The following is a 19,728-nucleotide window of genomic DNA, read 5'->3' as shown; positions in this document are numbered from 1 at the left end:
CTGCCGACCGAGGGGTACAGCTCCACGCCTGCTGCATTCCTGCCTTCTGAGGGCCTGCGTCCCCTCTCCGCCACCTCCCATCCCCCCAACAGCCTCGCGGAACCCCCTCCCCATTCCTGGCCCGTGCTTGCTCCCTCCAGCTCTCTCTCAGCTTCTCCCTCTCTGCTTCTCTCTCGCTGGCCCTAGGAGGAAGGTGGATGTCAGGTGTGTACACACTCTGTGGGCGGCGGGCTGGGTAGGGGCGCTTCACTGGTGGGGGTGGGCTGCCTCCGGCATGTGCTTCATATGGTCTCTGGCTCCCTTGGTTGCACCCCTTCCGGCTTCCCCGGCTTCTGTCCTCACCCCCAATAGTTTGACCAGATCCCTACCTTAATCCCAGGCTGAGAATGGGGAGGGTCCTTCCATCACGCCTGTCACTCCCCATGTCACCTCTTCCCCATCCACCTCATGCTAACTCATCCCCTCCCTGTTCAGCCCACACTGAGTGCCAGCTGCATGCAGGGTCCAGTGCTGGGCCCAGTGAGGCCTCGGTGGAGAAGGCCATGCCCTCCTGGAGCCAGAGTGTGGCCGGGATGCAGCCCCAGTCCAGGCCAAGTGGCAGGCAGAGGGCGGGGCCGGGGTCAGCTCAGGCCTTAGGGCCCCTGCTGTGTGCCCCCCCTCTGATGGTGACCACAGGGGCTGGGAGTTTCAAGCAGGACCTTGAAGGAAGCACAGTGAAGTCGAGGGGATGGAGGGAGTGGTAGAAGGCAGTCCCCCTCACAGAAAGGCAGCTCGTGGGAGGGTGCAGGGCTGGAGGGGGCTGGTTGCCTTCAGGGCTGTGGAAGGGCGAGAAGGTTCTCGAGGGTAGAGTAGAATCGATCCATGAGCATCCTCGAAGGCCTGGATAAGGAGGTTGGACGTCTCCACCGTCTCCAAGCATTTCTTGCTTCTTCATGCCTCCCTGCCCTTTGTGCATGTTGTTCTCTCTGCCTAAAGCGCCCTTTCTCCCATCTCTGCCTGGCAAACTCCTATTCATCCCTCAAGATCCAGTTTAGAACTGCCCCCTTTGTGAGGCAAAGGGGAAAAGAGGTAGCAGGCATTTTTACCCATGTCCTTGTATTTGCTCTGCTGCCATCCCACCAGGGCTGTAGTGATGGGGGAGGGGCCATCTCCATTTTGCAAATGAGGAAACTGAGGCTCAGAGATGTGAAGGCCTTTGTCTAAGGTCACACAGCTACCAAGTAGCAAAGCCAGGATTGGAACTTGGGCAGCAGATCTCTCCCCTCCTTACGCTGCTCTCCCGGGGGGAGGGGGCTTTCCCAGCTCCCCCCACGCCCTTCTGTCTGAGTCCCAATTCAGAGTCCCGCTCCAGTTCTCTTATGGTTCCAGCTGTTTGTATCTCCCTCCCCTGAAACTGGGAACTCCTTGAGGGCTTTTCTTGGGCCTGCCACATTTCTGGGTCCCCCGTCACCTGTTGCTCAGCACACTGTGGGTGCCCGGGTGGTGCTTTTGCACGAGATGAGTGAACAGTCATAAAATAGCCACCGTCTCTTGTGCCTCGAGTGTGGGCCTGTTCTCGTGTGGAGCAGTTGCATTGTTTTATTTATACAGCACCACAGCCCTGGGAAGTGGAAATGCTTACTTGCTCCATTTTACAGATGAGGAAACTGAGGCCCAGAGAGGTGAAGTGACTTGCTCAAGGTCACACAGCTAGTAGTGGCAGAGCTGGGAGGGGTAGGCATGACCCCGAGCCCTTGGAAGAGGAGCTCCGTGGAGGTGCAGAGGAGCCAGGAGGAGGGAAGGGCCCGAGCTGGGGAGGATGCCTCAGGTTAGAGGCTTTGAAGTACTGGAGGATCTCAACCAGCAACGATGGGAAGAGTGTCTCAGGGGGTCACAGCTTGAGGAAAGCTCTCAAAACTTTGATTCTGCCTCTTTCACTCAGAGTCAGAGGGCAGCCCTCACTTCTTCCTTTGTCCAGCCCCTTCCCTTCCTTCTTCCTGCCTTCCATGATGGGCTGGGGGCTGCCAGGAAGTGATGGAGTCCCATCTGTGGGAAGCCCTTGGATGGCAGTGAGACACCCCGATTGGAGGGTGGGGGAGGGTGGGAGTGGATGGGGAGCCCTTCCTCACATCACAAAGCTCAGCTGCTCCTCTGGGAGAGTTGGGGGCTGGCATTAGAGGAAGAGGAGGGATAATGGGATGGGGGGGAGAGGCTTAGTGGAAGATGGGCCACCCACATTTGAGGTGCTCATGTCTCATACCTCACCCAGGGACCACCCTGCATGTCCTTCCACTGTTATTGCTTAAGGTCTATTATTGTGAACCCCCTGCTCCAACTCCCCTCCCTGTAGGAATGAGGGACTTTCTGAGTCTAGCCTGTGACTGGGCTGGGAGTCGGGGAGGGAGAGCTTAAGGCTGAGCCTGCCTGTTGGGGTTTGGCCAGGGCTGGCTGGGTTGGGGTCCTCACAGTAGCAGCCTGGAGCTCCCACTCCCTGGATCTCCATGCCAAACGGTTCTGCTCCTAGAATCCTGGGTGCTGTGTGGCCTTGGGTCCGAGGAAGCCACTGGGGTCTGAGGTGTGACTGCCCTGAGCCCCTGCCCCGGTGTCTGAGTCTCCAGGAGTCAGAGCCCCTCTGGGTCTGACTCTGGGATGCTTCCTAAATTGCCCTTTCCTCCTACCCAGATTATTCCAGCAGCTTCTCTGGGGGAGAGCTCCAGCAGGCACTGACTTCTGCCCCCTTGCCCTGGGCACTCCAGTTCTACTCCCCATCGTGGGGCGAGGGACCCCTTCCTGCCCTCCTCACATGACTTGCCTTGGCCTCACCCTGCTCTCTCCCTACCAACCACGGGTCCAGGCCTCAGGGCTCGGAAACTTGACTGCCTGGGCCGTACCCAGCTTCCCTGGCTTGCCTGTAATCCCCAAACGGCTTCTCTGGCCAGTCCCAACAGCCCAAATGAGTTAAATAGAAGGACCCAAACTGGCATAACGTCCCAGGTTCCAAAGCTGCCACACTCCCAATCCACACGCCAGCCTGAATTAGCCACAAGGATTAGGCTCCAAAAAGAGGATCCTGAGGCTCAGAGAGGTGAGGTCAGTAGCATGAAGTCACACAGCTAGTGACAGCAGTTGGGATGTAAAATTGTAGTTCGGGGACTCCTGGTCCAGTGCTTTCTCCTCTTGCCACGTGTGGGAAGGTGAGGGGTCAGGCAGGGAATGTGTGATTCCCTTCCTTCCCTCTTCCTGCCTATCTGATAGGATCCAGGCCCCAGGGAAGGTGCCAGATGCAGTACATCTGCTCAACCTGTTAGGTTTACACCGCTGTTACTTCTGAGCCGGGCTCAGATCGGTATCCCCACCAGACTGGACTGATCTGGGAAGCTATGGGGCCCCTCATTGTGAGGGCAGTCGCCGATCCTTGGCTGAGACAGCTCACAGCCACCTGAGGCAGGTTTGAGCCTCCCAGACCATTGGCATGGGAAGATGGGGCTTGATATCTCCATTTCACAGGTGGGCAAACTGAGGCTCAGATGATAATCACAGTAGTCAGCTTACCCAAAGCCTGGCTTGATGCTGACTGATTTACACACTTTGCCTGCACGGGAGATTTTGTGAATATTATCTCCTTTTTACAGATGAGGACACTAAGACCCAGAGAGGACAGGGTACTTGCCCAAGGTCACACAGCAAATCCTTATCGGAGACTGGAACTGAGCTGCTTTGGTTTTTTAAAACATTTTGGAGAGTGGGGAGGAGTACCATAGAGTTGCAGATTTAATTGTTTTTCTTTTTTTAGCCAAATCAAGATACTAACAGCTCATGCACGCTGAGCACCTACTATGTGCCAGGCCCTGTGCCGGTATTTTACATCCTCAGAGGGAGGCATGAGTATCCCCTTCCTGCAGATGAGGACCAAGGTCCTGCAGGGCCAAAGTAATGCAGCCTGCAAGTGGTGAGCTGGGCTGGCGCCAGGATGCTCTGATTCTGGCGCTCAGGCTCGGAGGTACCTCTCAAGCTGGGGCCAGGCTGAAGGTGGACCTTGGATCCTTAGTGAGACTGCAGTGCACCTCCATCCCTGCCCTTGAAATAAAACCCCCAAACTGGACTGCGAGCCCAGACTCACACATGGGCTGATGTTAGGCAGGTGGAGGCTCTGCTGGCAGAAGTCTGGGTAGTGTCAGCAGAGCTGAACCCTCACCCTTGCTTCTGGGGCCCTGCTTGGTTGGCCCCTGGGCACATGCTCCTGCCGGCCTTCCACTGTGAGTGGGTGGCTGGGGGCTTCCCAGAGGCCAGCCAGCTTGCACACTCTTGCTTTGTCAATTTGCCTCATTTTGTAGTCTCTGACCTAGACCTTGGCCCAGTCCTGCTGCCTCCTCCTCCATCTTCCCCTGGTTTTCCTGAGGGTGTCTGAGCCTCTGAGAGGCCTGGGGAGGGTGCAGGGGTCCAGGAGACCTGCTGTGTCTGGCTGTGGGCACACAGGGGCCCTGGTTCTCACCCTTGCTCTGCTGTTGATTCGCTGTGTGGCTTTGGGCAAATCACCGCCCTTCTCTATGCCTTATTTTCCCCCTTGGTGAAATGAAGACTTGGGACTGGAAGATCTCAGCTCTTCCCTGTGATTTGAGTCCTTGCTGTGTAGCCTTGGGAAGTCTCTGCCCCACTCTGTGCCTCAGTTTCCCCAACTCTACAAAGAAAGTGCTGGGTTACTTCAGCCTGGGTGCTGTGTGTCCTTGGGCTGGTCCCTAGACATCTCTGAGCCATAGTTTCATCATCTGGGGGGCTGAGGCCTGCCTTCCTGCTTAGCAGGGTGGCCTTGAGGGTCAAATGGGACAGACAAGTGTGGATCCCCCACCCCATGTGGGTGCACACAGAGAGGTAGATGGAGGGCCTGGGTATCTTCAGGCTCTTTCCTTGAGGTGGGCCTTACCCTCTTACTCCAGGGCCTTCCCTCTCCCGCAGAGATCCCCATGTGAGCTCGTGCCCCTGCCTGAGCATGCGTGCGGTGATCTCACAGCCAAGTCAGACCGCACAGCTCCAATCTCTCTCTCTTCGCCTCACTCCATCCAGAAGGGACCCACACTCTCTGGTTGAGCCTCAGCCCACCTGGCTGGGCCCCTGGCTCTGCGATGCTCACCTGTACTCACCTGTTGTCAGAGAGCTCCCCCAGCCCCACTCTCTCCCGGCCTCAACTTCTCCATCTTCAAAATGGGCTGAAGAATATGGGTCAGAGGCAGCTCAGAAAAACCAGGAGCCAGGGATCCAGGTTCAAGTCCAGACTGTGGCTGTGGGCAAGGGCCTTTCTCTCTTTGTGTCCCGGTGATGGGGAGTGGGGGAGCACATCCTGCTTGCTGTGTGTCTTCTCAGGGTTGTGATGAGGTCAAAGGCAGCCTTGGATGGAGAAGCTCAGCAAGGTATCAAGCCCCACTGCACCCTGTAGGGAAGGCCTTCTCATCTGGGAGTTAGGAACCTGGGCCTGGCTGCGTGACGTGACCTTGAGCAGAGGCCTTTGCTTCTCTAGCCTCAGTCTTCCCATCTGCACAGTGGGAATGGGAGGGGGCTGGACCCTATTTCCCAGGCAGCCCTTCCCATTGGCCTCTCCTCCCTCCCCATCGACCCTCTCCCTGTCCCCTTTGATTGCTTTGGATGCGAGGCCCTAGTGGCTGCCCCGCCTTGTCCCCCCTCCCCCGTCCCCAGCACCGCCTGGCGCTCCGCTCTCTCCCTCGCTCTTTCTGCCTCTCTCTCTCTCACCACCCCCATTTCTGCCTCTTCTTTCCTGTTGGGCTCTCGCTTTCTCCTCCCTCCTCTGTGTCTCTGGACCCCCGCTCCAGCCAGACCTGGTTCACATTCAGATGGCTGCAAAGGTACTTCTGCCCCCTCCCCACTCCCACCCAGACCCAGGGGACCCGCCCTGCCGGGGGCTTTTCCTGTCCATCACCCTGTCCCCATCACCTCCTCCTCCTCCTCCTCCTCCTCCTCCTCATGGGGCAATTAGTGTAGAAGGGCCCTGGGTACTGGGGTTCTGCCACCTCAGCTCCCTCTGACACGACTCGCTGTGTGACTTTGGGCAAGTCCCAGCCCCCTCTGGCCTCAGTTTCCCCCATAGATGGGTAGGCTGCAGGAGGAGGCCTGTAGTTTTCAGTCAAGGAGCCCTGTGGGTGTGACCCATGATTTGTGACAAAGGCAAGCATTGCTCTAGTTTGCAGGGTTGGCGCCTGGATTGTCACCAAGCCCCCAAAGAGCCACCCCTTGCCTCCACTCAGGTCTCACCAGCTCCCAGGCTTGGGCTTCCAAATCTCAGGACTTGGGGAGACTTTGAAGGTCTGATTTGACATCCATCTCAGGAGGAATCTTCTCCTGTTACAACTTGCTTGCTCCCCAGAGACAAGGAGCTCCCTCCCTCAATCCCAAGGCGGCTCTTGGCATCTTGAGACTGCTTGGTCTATCTGAAGGAAAGCAGATCACTTCCTGTCCCAGGACTCTGCCCCATGAATTCGGGCGTCGTCGTCTGAGTCAGCTTTGGCCAAGAGGCATCTGGGGTAGGGAGGGGAAGAGTCCCAGGTCACCTCGGCCTGGCAGCTGTGAGAGGCCTGATCTCACTGTTCCCTGCACCTCACTCAGCCTCAAGAGCCCCCAGCACGGCACCTATGAAGATTGCAGGCATCGGGGTCCATTGCTGATGGTTCCCTTCTCCTTTGCTCCCTCCCTCTCCCCCTGCTCAGAGAGGGAGACTGGTGGCTGGCCCACTCACTCAGCACAGGACAGACGGGCTACATCCCCAGCAATTACGTGGCGCCCTCCGACTCCATCCAGGCCGAGGAGTGAGTATCGACTCTGGCCTCCTGCTTGCTTACCATCGCTGCCAGTTCAGAGCTTCTCTCCTGGGCTAGAGTGGGAGGTCTGGCTGCCCAGGGCCCCAGCCACATCCCAGGAAGAGGCACTGTGGGTGGGCGGAAGCCTGGACCACCAGCACCATCCTCCTCCCTCCCACCCCAGGTGGTACTTTGGCAAGATCACCAGACGGGAGTCAGAGCGGTTACTGCTCAATGTGGAGAACCCAAGAGGGACTTTCCTAGTGCGAGAAAGCGAGACCACAAAAGGTATGAGTGCTTCTGCTGACCAGTGGGAACTGAGCCTTTTGTGGGTTATTTGAGCTGGGTATTGTGGAATGAATAGGAGTTTGGTATATGGAGTGGGGTGGGAAGAGCCCTCCAGCTAGAGAAAAAGACAGGATCAAAGGCAGGGAGGTCCATGTGAGGAACACTGAGTCACTCTGGGGTGACCAGAGATGCAGCAAAAGATGATGCAACAGGTGCAGCAAAAGAGGCCAGCCTCTCTGGCCTCAGGTTCCTCAGGTGAGGAATGGGCACAGGTTGTCAGGGGGTCTGAGGGTCACAGAGCAAAAAGCTGTTCCCAGGGAGGGTGCTGATGCAATGGGCCCCTCTCCTTCCCCTTCTCCAGGGGCCTCAGGGGCTGGACTGGGTGCTGGGACCTGGCTTTGCCCTTCCCCCAACAGTCCTGTCCTCTCTTCCTCTCCTGTTCCTTCCCCCCACCAGAGAATGATCACCCCCTTTCTCTCCAGCCCCTCCGCACGTGGGTTGCAGACTCTCCATCACCATAGCTATGAAGCTCCTGCTTCCTGTGGGCCTGGGGCTCAGTGGGAGATGGGAAAGCAGAGCATCCGTGTCATGTGTGTGCATTTATGAGAGGTCATGTGGCTGTGCATGCCGTGTGTGGGTCCAGGCATGTGTGTGCACACGTGGGGGTGGAGTTGTCTGTGGGTTGCTGTGTGGGAGTGAATTGTTATGGGTTTGTTCTTGTGCCCAGGGGCCTAGGGAGTGTGGACCTGTGTGATCATGCAGCCACTGGACACAGGCATGCCTGCGTGTGTGCACATGTGGTCAGGGCTTGGCCTTAGACTCAGGCCTGTGGCTTCTATATGCACATGGCCTGGCCATCTGTAGAAAGTCATGGTTGTCCAATGCAGGCTTTAGAGACCCAGGTACGGGTTCAAGTCCCAGCTCTGTGCCTGATTTGCTGGGTGACCTGAGGCTAGCTGCTTTCCCTCTCTGGGCCTCATTTTCCCTTCTTTACACTGGAGATTGTAACCCCCACCTGAGGATTGTCCAGAGGTTTTGTGGGCTGTGGGGACTGGGCTTCTAGTATGATGCCTGTGTGCTGCTTCCCGAGAAAGGCTTTCTCTGGCCGCTGGAGCCTCCTCCCCTACCCCTGGGGCTCAGCCTTGTCCCCTGATGCCACCCCAGGTATCTCTTAGGCTCAGGTTAACAGGCCTAGCCAGTCCTGTTGGGCAGAAGGAAACTTTTCCAGCCCAGAGCTCTTCCAGGCTCAAGGGAAACAGGGAGGGGGCCACTGGGATTGGCCCAGCTTAGCTTTGGCAGCCTTCAGGCCACACCCAGTACGTGGTCTTCTGCCCAGGATCGCCCCAGCCTCAGCCAATCACTGGCTCCTGCCTGAGCCTGGAGTCTTCAGGAAGGGGCAGGGCCCGGACAGTGTGCCCGTGGACAGACCCACAGAGGGGAGGCAGTTAGGCCAGGGACACACAGCCACTTGGGACCATTCCTGTTAGGCTCCCTGCCAACATTTATCGAGCACCTACTGTGTGCCAGGCCCTCTTATATGTAGTCTCACTGAATCTCCCCAGCAGCCAGGGAAGTAGCCCCATTGTGCAGCAGAGGAAACCGAGGCCCAGAGAGGGCTAGCCACTTGCTCGGGTCCCACAGTTGGGATGCACACCTGGGCTTCAGAGGTCTTGCTAGGGCCAAGGGTTCATGGAAAGGCTCTCCGGTCAGGTGCCCCTTTGTCATTTGGCTCTGCCCCAGTGGCCGCCCCAGAACTGGGTGCTCAGAGACAGGCTGGACCAGACGTGGCTCTGCCTGTGCCTCCCTTCCGTCCCATGTTGGGTAGGTGTGCTCAGTGCCGTGGCCCGTGGGTGGGCCGGCATGGTGGTCACGGCTCCTCTTTGGGCTGCCCTGCAGGCGCCTACTGCCTCTCAGTGTCTGACTTCGACAACGCCAAGGGCCTCAACGTGAAGCACTACAAGATCCGCAAGCTGGACAGCGGCGGCTTCTACATCACCTCCCGCACCCAGTTCAACAGCCTGCAGCAGCTCGTGGCCTACTACTCCAGTGAGTGCCGGGCAGGCCTCCCGGGCGGCCAGCTTGGCGCAGGGGAGAGTAGGCCCTCGGAGAGCATGGGGGGGGTGTCTCCGCCTACCCTATGAGCTGCAGACCCTGAGGAGGTGGGCTTTGGGGCCAAGAAGGGCCAGGACTTCTGTCACCCTGAGGATGCGGGCTCCCGTTCCCCTCCCCCCTTCTTCCTTTCCCCTTTCTCCCTCCTCCCACTCCCCTCCTCCCACCCCCTCTTTTTTCCTTCTCTCCTCCCTGTGCCCTCTCTTCCCTGTTTCCCCTCTTCCCTCCCCCCCCCACCCTGCCCCTCTATCCTCTCTCCTCCTCCGCAGCTGCCTGGTGAGGAGGGGGCTGCCTGGAGGAGTGAGCCAGGAAGGAGGGGGCATAGGCCGGTGTCATTTGTCCCTGCAGCCTTAGGACCGGTTAGAACTGGTTACCGGGAGACAAGGAGGGGGCGGCTCTATCGATTGGATTGTAGCAGAGAGAGGGAGAGTGGCAGGCGGGGAGCTCACATGCGCAGGTCGTGAGCGCGGGCCAGGCCGAGTGTGCAGGAGTGTGGCCGATCCATCTGGATGTTCAGGGCTGCCCGGGTGGACCATGGCCTGGCCTGGGTGCTCCCACGTGGACAGCTCTCTGTGGGTGTCTGGGCCTGTGGCATGTGGCTGTGGCCTGGGCGTGCAGGCGTGGCCTTTCCTGAGAGCGCCCGCTACTCCTCCTCTGTTGGCTAGGCCTCCCGACTCCCTCTAGGATCTGCCACCCCGCTCTGTCCCCTTGGCCACCACTGTAGGGTTCATTCTGAACCCCGTTCCCCCAGATCAAAACCCTCCAGGGGTTACCTTGGAATTTTAGGATAAAGACCCCCATGTGGCCTCCGAGGCCTTGGGTAGTCTAAACCTGGCTGGCCTCCCTGCCTTACCTGGGGCCCTCCTTCCCCCAGTCACTCTCCAGTAGCCCCCTGGCCTCCTTTCAGTTCCTCCAACCCAGGGGCTTATTTCTCCCTCAGGGCCTTTGCACATGTATGAGGCAGTGTGCCCTCTGTTTGGAGGGCTATTTTCCCAAGTCAACCACTCACCCTCCTGTGGAGCCAAGCTCAGGTGCCACTTCCTCTGGGAAGCCTTCCAGGATGCCACCCAGCCCACCTGCTATTGCATGCACAGCTCTCCTCTGTCACACTCGTGGTCCTGGGAGGTGATTAAGGGAAGTTGGGTGTCATCCTGGACTGTGCACTCCCTGAGGGCAGTGTTCCACTGGGTCCCTGGCACCTGCCTAGGTAGCCCCCGCTTAAAGTCTGATGAATGAATGACTCAGGGAGCAGATGCATGAGGCAGTGTGGGCCTGTGTCGGGGACGGTTGTGTACACACAGGTATGGACGCCTGGCCTTGGGGGTGTCCTGTGCCTCCCCGAAGCCTGTGCGCATACAGTGTGTAAGTCTGCACACACACACACAGCGCGGGACACAGAGACCCCAGCACGGACGCCGGGCCTGAACTCCACCTCCCTGCCTCTGTCTTCAGAACACGCTGATGGCCTGTGCCACCGCCTCACCACTGTGTGCCCCACGTCCAAGCCACAGACTCAGGGCCTGGCCAAGGACGCCTGGGAGATACCCCGGGAGTCGCTGCGGCTGGAGGTCAAGCTGGGCCAGGGCTGCTTCGGAGAGGTGTGGATGGGTAAGGCCTTGCCCCGGCCCCGCACACCCTACCATGTGCCCACCTGCGAACCAGGCAGATGTCTGTCCAAAGTGGCAGCTCAAGGCCCCATGAGTCCCCCAGCCTTCACCTCCACGAGTCCCATCATCTCTGCTGAACAGTGGGCCCTACTTTCAACATGGAGCTCCCCCAGCGGTGGCTGACAGCAGGCTGGGGTGTAGACCGCCACACCTCCGCACACTGTGGTACCTGTTTACCCAGAACCACTCAGGGCTGGGCATCGCGACTCCCCAGTGACGTGCCGTGTGGCCTGGGCTGGGTGGCTTCACTCTGGAGGGCTATTTTCCCGAGTCAACCACTCACCCTCCTGCGGATCCAAGCTTAGGTGCCACTTCCTCTGGGAAGCCTTCCAGGATGCCACCCAGCCCACCTGCTATTGCATGAACAGCTCTCCTCTGTCACACTCGTGGACTGAGCCTCGATCTTCCCAACTGTAAAATGGGGCTGGTGATAATAGGACCCCCTAGTGGGGTTGAGAGAATGCTGGCCCCGTGTGGGTCCACACGTTAGCTTCAGCTGTGGGAAGAGAAGCCCCCGCTTACGGAAGGAGTACAGGGTCTGGCGTGTTCCAGGCCTGTTAACGATCTCCTGTCTAACTCTAGAGAGACAGCCAAACCGTCCTTGAAAACAAATGCCACGCAGCCCTGACAAAACCCAGGCCCCCTTCTGCTGATTGGTTTCTGCTGACGCAGGACTTTCGGAGGCAGCGGTGAGGCAGGCCTGGCTGTCGTGAGCCTGCGCGTCCAGTGGGGCTTGGGGGGTGGATGGCCGTGTGCTGTTTTCAAGGTGGTTTCATCTGAGCTGCAGTATTCACTTGGCGTCACCGCCACCACTTCCCTCCCTTCAGAGGAAGAGATGATGGAGGAGAGCAGAGGGGGTTCCTGGGTGGCAGCACTGCAGGGACAGAGGCCTGCAGGCTGGAGGTCAGGCCAAGTCAGGAAAGGGGAGGCTTTGAGCTGGGGAGAGGGGAGGGGGATGAGAAGCCAGCTTGCAGGCACAGGCACAAAAAGAGGACATGAGCAAAACCTGAAAAATCCATGGCGTCAGCCATTCCTGTGGCTGCAAAACTCATTCCTGGCTTGGGCGTGTGGTGAACAGTCAGTGCGGGAGGCTCCCGTTCCTCCCTGGATGATTCAGGTAGACTCACGAAGTGCCTGGTACGCATGCCCAGAGGGCCTGTGCCGGGAAGGCCACAGACGGGGGCCCGAGCCCCAACTCGCACCTGGAGGCCCAGAGATGGGCAGGAATGGGCCCAAGGCGCCTCAGGCCCGGCTGGGACAAAACTCAGATTAAACACACTGGTTTAGAACACAGCTTCCCCCGAGGCCTCACAATTTAAAAACCAGATAATAATAAGATGACAGCTGCAGCTATTATTAACTGTGTCCTTACAGTGGGCTTGGCCCAGTGGCTAAAATCTCATTTAATCCTCAAACAGCCCACAGGTGGATACTATAGCCTCCCCATTTTCCGGATGAGAAAATCGAGGCTCAGAGAGGGGAACTGACTCACCTATGGTCTCACTGCTGGGAGGAGGCAGAGGTGGGAGCCAAACTCCTGCCAGACTGACCTCCGAGCCCTTCTACTTAGTGTGAAGCCTTACTGTTTGGGGAGTGTGGCTTGAGACAAGCTCTTGTTCTGGTGGCCTTGTTCTGAGGCCGGCTCTGCCTCACCCCCCGCCCCCACGAGTGCATGCTCCATCTGCTAACACCTGGGCCACCCAGAAGGAACATGACTACCCAGGAGAGGGCAGTTGAGTTGGAACCATGGTCCCCCAACTCTCAGATGAGTGTGCTGCTTTGGGGGACATTTCTAATAATCAGCGTCCGAACAACAGCTCTTGTTTCTTGAGCGTGCCCTGTGTGAGGAGCGTCCTGCCCATTTGCAGATGGGGACACTGAGGTCCAGAAAGGGGCTGGGCCTTGGCTGGGCTTGTCACGTGGCCTGGGAGGCCAGAGCTGAAATTGGTACCCGGGCAGGCAGATCCTGGTCCCTGTGGGGTGGGAATGGGGGTCCTCCACTGAGGCAGCCTGCACCCCTTACCACGCAGGGACCTGGAATGGCACCACCAGGGTGGCCATCAAAACTCTGAAGCCTGGCACGATGTCTCCGGAGGCCTTCCTTCAGGAGGCCCAGGTCATGAAGAAACTGAGGCATGAGAAGCTGGTGCAGCTGTACGCGGTGGTGTCTGAGGAGCCCATCTACATCGTCACGGAGTACATGAGCAAGGGTGAGGCCTGCGTGATGGCGCGGACACGTGGGTGGCCCCTGACTGGGGTCCTCACAGAAGGGCAGGTGGGATGTGCTTCACCTCCCACCACATCTAGAGCATATGCCTTTAAAGGTGGAATGAGTGGAAAGAATCAACTTCCCATGTCAATGGAAAGTTAAACCAAAGGTTGCCTTTCTCCGTTCATTTTGTTTTTAATGATTTCCCACAATGCATCTATGTCCCCCCGTTTGCTGGTTTTGTAAAGCCATTTGCCATTCTGGGGCTGGAAGGAGAAGTCCCTGAATCCTCCAAGCTGAGCCACATCTGGGTCAAGTTCCTGGCTTAACTTTTACTTAGTTTTGAAATTAATTGTTTTTCAAAATTCCACTTTTGGGAGGTATAATTTACATGTGATAAAATACACCCATTTTAAGTGTCCAGTTCGGTGAGTTTTAACAAATGGGTATGCTGTGTATCTCTTACCACAATCGAGTTATAGATCGCCGTCACCCCAGAAAGCACCCTTGTACCCCTTTGCATATAGTAGTCTCCAGTCCCAAACCCACACAGCCACTGATGTGCTTTCTGTCTTCATAGAGTTGTTTCTTCTAGAATTTCGTGTAGGTAAATCTTTTACATCCGAGGGTTTTCCTTCTTGTTGTGTGTATCAGTAGTTTGTCCCTTTTTGTTACTGAGTAGTATTCCGTAGTATAGCTGTACCACAGTTCTGTTTGCCTAGAGGCGGACATTTGGTTGTTTCCCATCCTGCTTGCCTTCTGAGTGACAAACACAGACTTTATTCAGAGATGGGTTTGCACAAAATCTGCTGTGTGGTTAAAGTGAGGCTGGCCTGCCCCGGTGGACAAGATCTGGGAATCACTGCTTCCTGGCTCAGGGAGGACAGGGCGGGGGCTAGAGCTGCTTTCTCTCTCTCCAGGGAGTTTGCTGGACTTTCTCAAGGGGGAGACGGGCAAGTACCTGCGGCTGCCTCAGCTGGTGGACATGGCTGCTCAGGTGAGTCAGCCCCTCCCCGCTCCCACACCTGGCCTTGAGTTCTCTGACCCACCTGGCTCAGCCATGTCTGGCCTCTTGAGTGCCCCCTCCAAGGAACTTGTCTTGATTGCCCCACACTCACTGATCTCATCCCATGTGTTACTGGGAGCACTTACAGGTGCTGTGAGTGGTGGTTCGGGCAGAGGAAAGAGCCCTTACCTGGGCATCAGGAGTCACTGACTTGCTATGGGACGTCAGACCTCAGTTTTCTTCTCTGTCAATGTCAGTCACTCATCAAACATGTATTAGTACTTGCTTGCTGTAGGCGGTGCTCAACAACTACTTTTTAATTTAATCCTTAATACAATCAGGTGGTAGAGATGGCTAATATTCCATTTGACAGATGAGAAAACTGAGGCTCAGGGAGGGGACTTGGGACAACAGGCAGGACCTGACACTCATCTGTGTCTCTGGGAGCATCTGGGGCCTCTTTTGCGTGGTCACCCCACTTCCCTGGCTGCGTCTTGTCTTGTGCCTCCCCTTTGCCCTTTGCCCTATTCTACCTCCTCCTGCTGGGCACTGGTCCTGCTTTTTGTGCCAACAGTATTTATTGTAAATTGACTTCATTGCCTGAAGAACTGGGAAGGGTGGGGCATTTGGTTGGCTATCCACTCCTGGGGATAACACCACCCCTGGGCATGTGCCCTGTGATCTGGGAAGGGCAAGGGGTGGCCCCTGAACCAGGCTCCTGGGTTCTGCCTGCAGATCGCTTCAGGCATGGCGTACGTGGAGCGGATGAACTATGTCCACCGAGACCTCCGTGCTGCCAACATCCTGGTTGGAGAGAGCCTCGTGTGCAAAGTGGCTGACTTTGGGCTGGCTCGGCTCATCGAAGACAATGAGTACACAGCCCGGCAAGGTGGGCAGGCTCCCGGCAGATGCCATGTGGCCGTGGGGAGTCACACCCCTTCTCTGAGCCTCGGTTTCCTCCTCTGTCAAGTGGGGATAAGAATGGTGCCTATCTGGCAGAGTGGTCATGATGTTCTCCTGAGCTCCCCCGACCCTTCTTGGTCCTGCAGGTGCCAAATTCCCCATCAAGTGGACGGCTCCAGAAGCTGCCCTCTATGGCCGGTTCACCATCAAGTCAGATGTGTGGTCCTTTGGGATCCTGCTGACAGAGCTCACGACAAAGGGACGGGTGCCCTACCCTGGTAAGAGGGCTCTCCACAGCCCATTTTTGGTCCTTCTGCCCCTGCCCTGGTGACCCCTCTGCTCAGGTGACCTTGGGCAAGTCAAACCCCGTCCAGGGCCTCAGTTTCCCCAACTGTATAACAAAGAGGTTGACCATCTGATCTTAGGCTCTGTCTTTGGTCAGGGCTCCCAGCCTTGTGGAGGGCCTTACCCATGGTCACAGCCACCCTCTCCTAGGCAGGAAGCCCTCTTCGTTATCCCCATCAACTTCCCTCTGCCCCACTTTCCTCAGCGGAGCCAGCCGCCTCATGCTTCCCCCTGCCCACAGGGATGGTGAACCGCGAGGTGCTGGACCAGGTGGAGAGGGGCTACCGGATGCCCTGCCCTCCCGAGTGTCCCGAGTCTCTGCATGACCTCATGTGCCAGTGCTGGCGGAAGGACCCAGAGGAACGGCCCACCTTCGAGTACCTGCAGGCCTTCCTGGAGGACTACTTCACATCCACCGAGCCCCAGTACCAGCCCGGAGAGAACCTATAGGGCGTGGGCTACAGGGCCAGACTGCCTTCTTGGCTTGGATCCTGAGCTGGGTGGCCCCTGACGTGGGGTCTTGCCTGCCTCTGCCTGCCCACCCCCCCCCCACCCCGTTGATCCTCTCTGTGGGGCTGAATTGCCAGTGATGAGGCCCCTCCCTCTTTTGTGGCATGGAAGGGCTTGGGGCCTGGGGCCGCCCTGGGGGCGGGGTCCAAGGCTGGCGCAGTGACTGTGCCCCGGCCCCTGGCCAGCCGCACGCCTCCTCCCTGCATTCTCTCCTGGAGCTCTGCGCGTCTCAGCAGGAGGAACTGGGAAGAAGGGCTGGGCTGAGGGCACCCTTTTCTTAGCCTCAACCTGCTGCACGCACTGGCCCTTTCCCACTTCCACGCCACCCCAGGTCTGTCTGCGGAGCTAGCCAAAGAGCCTTTCCAAAGAGGAGTGATGGGCCACTGGCCCTCGGCCTGCCTGCCGCCCTGCCCCTTGCCATCCATTTCTGAAAGGCCTGTTGGTGGAGGCTGCTGGGTCCAGCCCCCTCTGCTGTGGCTCCCAGGCTGGTGAGGCCTAGCTTGACTTGATGCTGGTGGGTGGGGTGGACACCCCCCTCAAACCCTGCCCTTCTTACACCTGAGGGATCCTTAGAGATCTTCAGTTTCCTGTCACCATACTACCCCTGGGGAAACTGAGTCCAGAGAGGGGATGTGACTTGCCCAAGGCCACAGAGCAGTTCAGGGTTGAGACGGGATTGGAACGTGGTGCTCCCTCTGTCTTCCTCAGGAACCAACAAGATTGTCTTCGGAGGCACTGTGGACAGACCGGGGCAGCCCAGGGGACAAGGGGCCTAAGGATGGGTTAGAGATAGCAGAGAGAGTCCTGCTGCCACTGCTTGCTCAGTGGGCTATTGTGGGGGAGAGAGTGGAGGTAGATGTGGGGCTGAGCTAGAAATGAAAGGTACAAGGGTAGGGAGGCAGGTTTCAATCAGAAGGTGGGTGGTTTTTGACCTTTGGAGCTAGCCAATCATGAAAGGGAGTGAGCTCACAGGCTCTGGAGGCAATCAAGCAGAAATAGAAGATCCAAGTGATTGGGAGGCCCTGGCCTCAGGAAGGAACCCCAGGTCCTCCTTACCCCAGTTTTTCCTGTGTAATTTCAGTGCCCGGCCCCTCCTCTTCTCCCCAGGTTGGCACCCTTAACTCACAAGTACGGAAAGGAGTGCCTAGGCTGGGGTGAGGTGAGAGGACTGGGGTGTCTATTACCACACACCAGGACTGTCTGTGTGCCCTCGGGCAGCCCCTGCTTCCTTCTCTGGGCTGCAGTGTCTGCCTCCATATGTGGCCATGGCCTCTGCAACTGCTCCACTCCTGTCCAGATCCTGTGGCCTGGCATCACGTGGTGAGCTCAGCCCATGGCATCAGGAGACCGTGTTTTGGCCCTTGGGCTATGTGGTGGCTTCTCCCTGGACCTCAGTGTGTCCTTCTTAAATGGGGCAGCCAACAGTTTGTAGGCATCTTGCCAAGGGCCCCTGTGTGCGTGTATGTGTGTGTGTATGTGTGCGTGTGCACGTGTATGTTCCTCCATGTGTGTCCATATTTAACATGTAAAAACACCCCCTGCTCTGTCCCCCAGACCTGTTGTACATTTCACCCACAGCCCCCCATCACAGCAATAACGTTCCCGCTGCCAGGGGTTCTCGAGCCAGCCAGGCCCTGCCAGTGGGGAGGGAGGCCAAGTGGTGCCTGCCTATGAAATTTCAACTTTTCCTTTCATACATGTTTATTACCCAAGTCTTCTCCTGTCCTGTCTCCGTCCCAGTCGAATCTGGACTCACTAACCCCAGCGCACTCCCAAATCCCCTTCTGACTGCCCAGTGTCCTTTGTATAAGGTGTCCTAATACTGTCTTTTTTTTTTTTTTTTTTTTTAAACAAACAGTGTTTTGTAGATTTCAGACGACTATGCAGAGGCCTAGGGGACCCCCGGCTCTGGGAAGGGCCTGGGGTTCCTGCGTTCCATGGCCGAGGCCTGTGGGGGGAGGGGGGATTTGGAATTGGTTGTAAATACTTTGCATATTGTCTGATTAAACACAAACAGACCTCAGAGTTTGGTCAGCGGTTTCTTGAGTATCTATTGTGTGCTGGAGAGTGAGAGGGGGTGGGATGTGAGGACAGACTGTGTCAGAGGGGCCTTTGTGCAGGCAGCATTGGTGGCCGGAGGGCTTGAGGCCAGGGAGGGACGCAATCAGATTGGAGATCTCTGGAATGCGGCTGTGTGTGCACATCCATCCCTGAGTTTGGGGAGTGACAGTGCCTGGCCGTAACCTTGCTTGTCTGAGATGCACCAGGCGAAGCCCAGGGCTTGTGAGCAGGAAGTGTGAGCAGTTGGACTCTTTGCCCTGGGTGGATGGTGGCAGTTGACACTCTGGGGGCCCCGCAGGGCTGTTAGGCCCTTGTGGAGTTGTGGACATCCTCACAGGGAGATGCGGCTGTGTGCCTGCTGTGTGTTTCCCAGAGTGCTGGGCTGGGTGGGTGGGGTGGTGGTGAGACTGGGTTAGCAAAAGCCCTGGGCACTCTGGAGAAAAATCCAAAGACCCTTCCTCTCCTCCCTTCTCCCCTCCACCAAGGCACACAATCTGGGAAGTTCATTTGCAGCAGTCTATAGGAAGAAATTTATTTTATATCAGATCACACACCGATCCATGTAAGTTACCTCTGGTCGTAATAACACTGTTTAATCTGTATAATTAAAAACAGATTTCAAAATCGGGATGTTTCTTTGTTCACTGTTATTTTCACAAGCCAAATACCACAGTGTCCGGTCAGAATGGACACCTGGAGACCCCATGGGTGTACATGTGTCTTGGGAGCAGAGGTTGGAGCATGGGTGTGAGTTTGCCCTCGTGGGTGTGTGCCTTTGTGCTCACTGGGGTATGCGTGTGGCCCTGTTTGCTCATGGGTGTCTGTGTTGGTGTGTGGACAAGTGTCCAGGTGGCCTGTGAGTCTGGATGCCCAGATGTGTGAACCTGTTTTTTCTGGCCCTGTGTGCAGAGATTTGTGTGTACTGCGGGGACACCACTCTAGGTGGTTCTGCCTGAATCTGTGGGCTCCCGGGGGGCGCGGGCCCGGATGTGTGTGGCGGGGCTCTGCTTGTCTGCGCGGGGCAGTGTGTGTGTCCGCGTGGATGCTTGTGGGCTCAGGGCGTGCGCGGGGCAGTGTGTGTGTCCGCGTGGATGCTTGTGGGCTCAGGGCGTGCACGGGGCACCGGCCGCTCCGCCAGGGCCCACATGCACCCAGGGGCGCAAAGACACGTGCGAGCAGCCCAGCCCGGGGACGCGCCCCAGCCCCGGCGGGGACAAAGCGCTCGTCCGCGCTACCGCGGCGGGTCGGGAGTGCGCCTGCGCGGCGCTGAGCGGCGGGTCGAGCCGGGGAAGAAGCCCCGAGACCCCTTTATCTCCATCTCTCGCCGGCCTCACCAAGTGATTCAATGCGTGTGTCTCTCTCTGCCCCCAACGTCTTTGTCTCTCTTTGTCTGTGCCTCTTCAGCTCTCTCTCTGGCTCTCTGGCCCTGGCCCTCTTGTCTTCACAATTTTTTGTGTTTCTTTCCTCTTCCCTAAACCCCCTCCCCCCGCACTAATTGGTCTTTCTCTGTGTGCTTCTGATTTTCTGTCTCCGTTTCTGTATGTGTCTGTTTCTCGCTGTTGCTAGTATCTCTTTTTCTCTGTGCCTCGTGGCCGTCTCTATTTCTCTAGTCTCTCTCTCTCTCTGTGTCTGTGTCTCAGATTTTTTTTCCTTATCAATCTCTGTACCCTCTGGTTCTCCTCCAGACCCTCTCACACCTCCGTGCCTTTGCCCAGGCTGTTTCCACGACTGAGAGTGCCCTTTCTTTCCTCTCTGCAACCTGGCAAACTCCTCTTCATCCTTCAAAACATCTCAAAGGCCACAGACCACCTCTGGGCGCTTTCCCTGACCCCCTGGAACTTGCAAGGG

At 57.5% G+C, this 19,728-nt stretch overlaps 1 protein-coding gene across 7 annotated transcripts in view; it reads left to right on the top strand.

Annotated features, from left to right (window-relative positions):
- Window positions 1-18,508, top strand: part of SRC (SRC proto-oncogene, non-receptor tyrosine kinase) — a 56,576-nt gene extending 38,068 nt beyond the window's left edge. For 4 of the 7 annotated variants that reach the window (XM_082429200.1, XM_082429201.1, XM_082429198.1 and 1 more), the window contains 9 exons: window positions 6,693-6,791; window positions 6,967-7,070; window positions 8,967-9,116; window positions 10,632-10,787; window positions 12,877-13,056; window positions 13,976-14,052; window positions 14,797-14,950; window positions 15,111-15,242; window positions 15,551-18,508. In XM_082429200.1, coding sequence (XP_082285326.1) covers window positions 6,693-6,791; window positions 6,967-7,070; window positions 8,967-9,116; window positions 10,632-10,787; window positions 12,877-13,056; window positions 13,976-14,052; window positions 14,797-14,950; window positions 15,111-15,242; window positions 15,551-15,759 — 1,261 coding nt within the window. In that variant the 3' untranslated portion in view covers window positions 15,760-18,508. Of the gene's footprint in view, window positions 1-186; window positions 205-5,801; window positions 5,835-6,692; window positions 6,792-6,966; window positions 7,071-8,966; window positions 9,117-10,631; window positions 10,788-12,876; window positions 13,057-13,975; window positions 14,053-14,796; window positions 14,951-15,110; window positions 15,243-15,550 lie in introns of all 7 variants that reach the window. The other 3 variants (XM_082429204.1, XM_082429202.1, XM_082429203.1) reach the window with 3 other exon arrangements.
- Window positions 18,509-19,728: the final 1,220 nt, after the last annotated feature.

The sequence above is a fragment of the Balaenoptera physalus genome, assembly GCF_965194825.1.
Source record: "Balaenoptera physalus genome assembly, chromosome: 16".
Lineage (NCBI taxonomy): Eukaryota > Metazoa > Chordata > Mammalia > Artiodactyla > Balaenopteridae > Balaenoptera > Balaenoptera physalus.
This window is presented reverse-complemented; position numbering and strand designations above follow the sequence as displayed.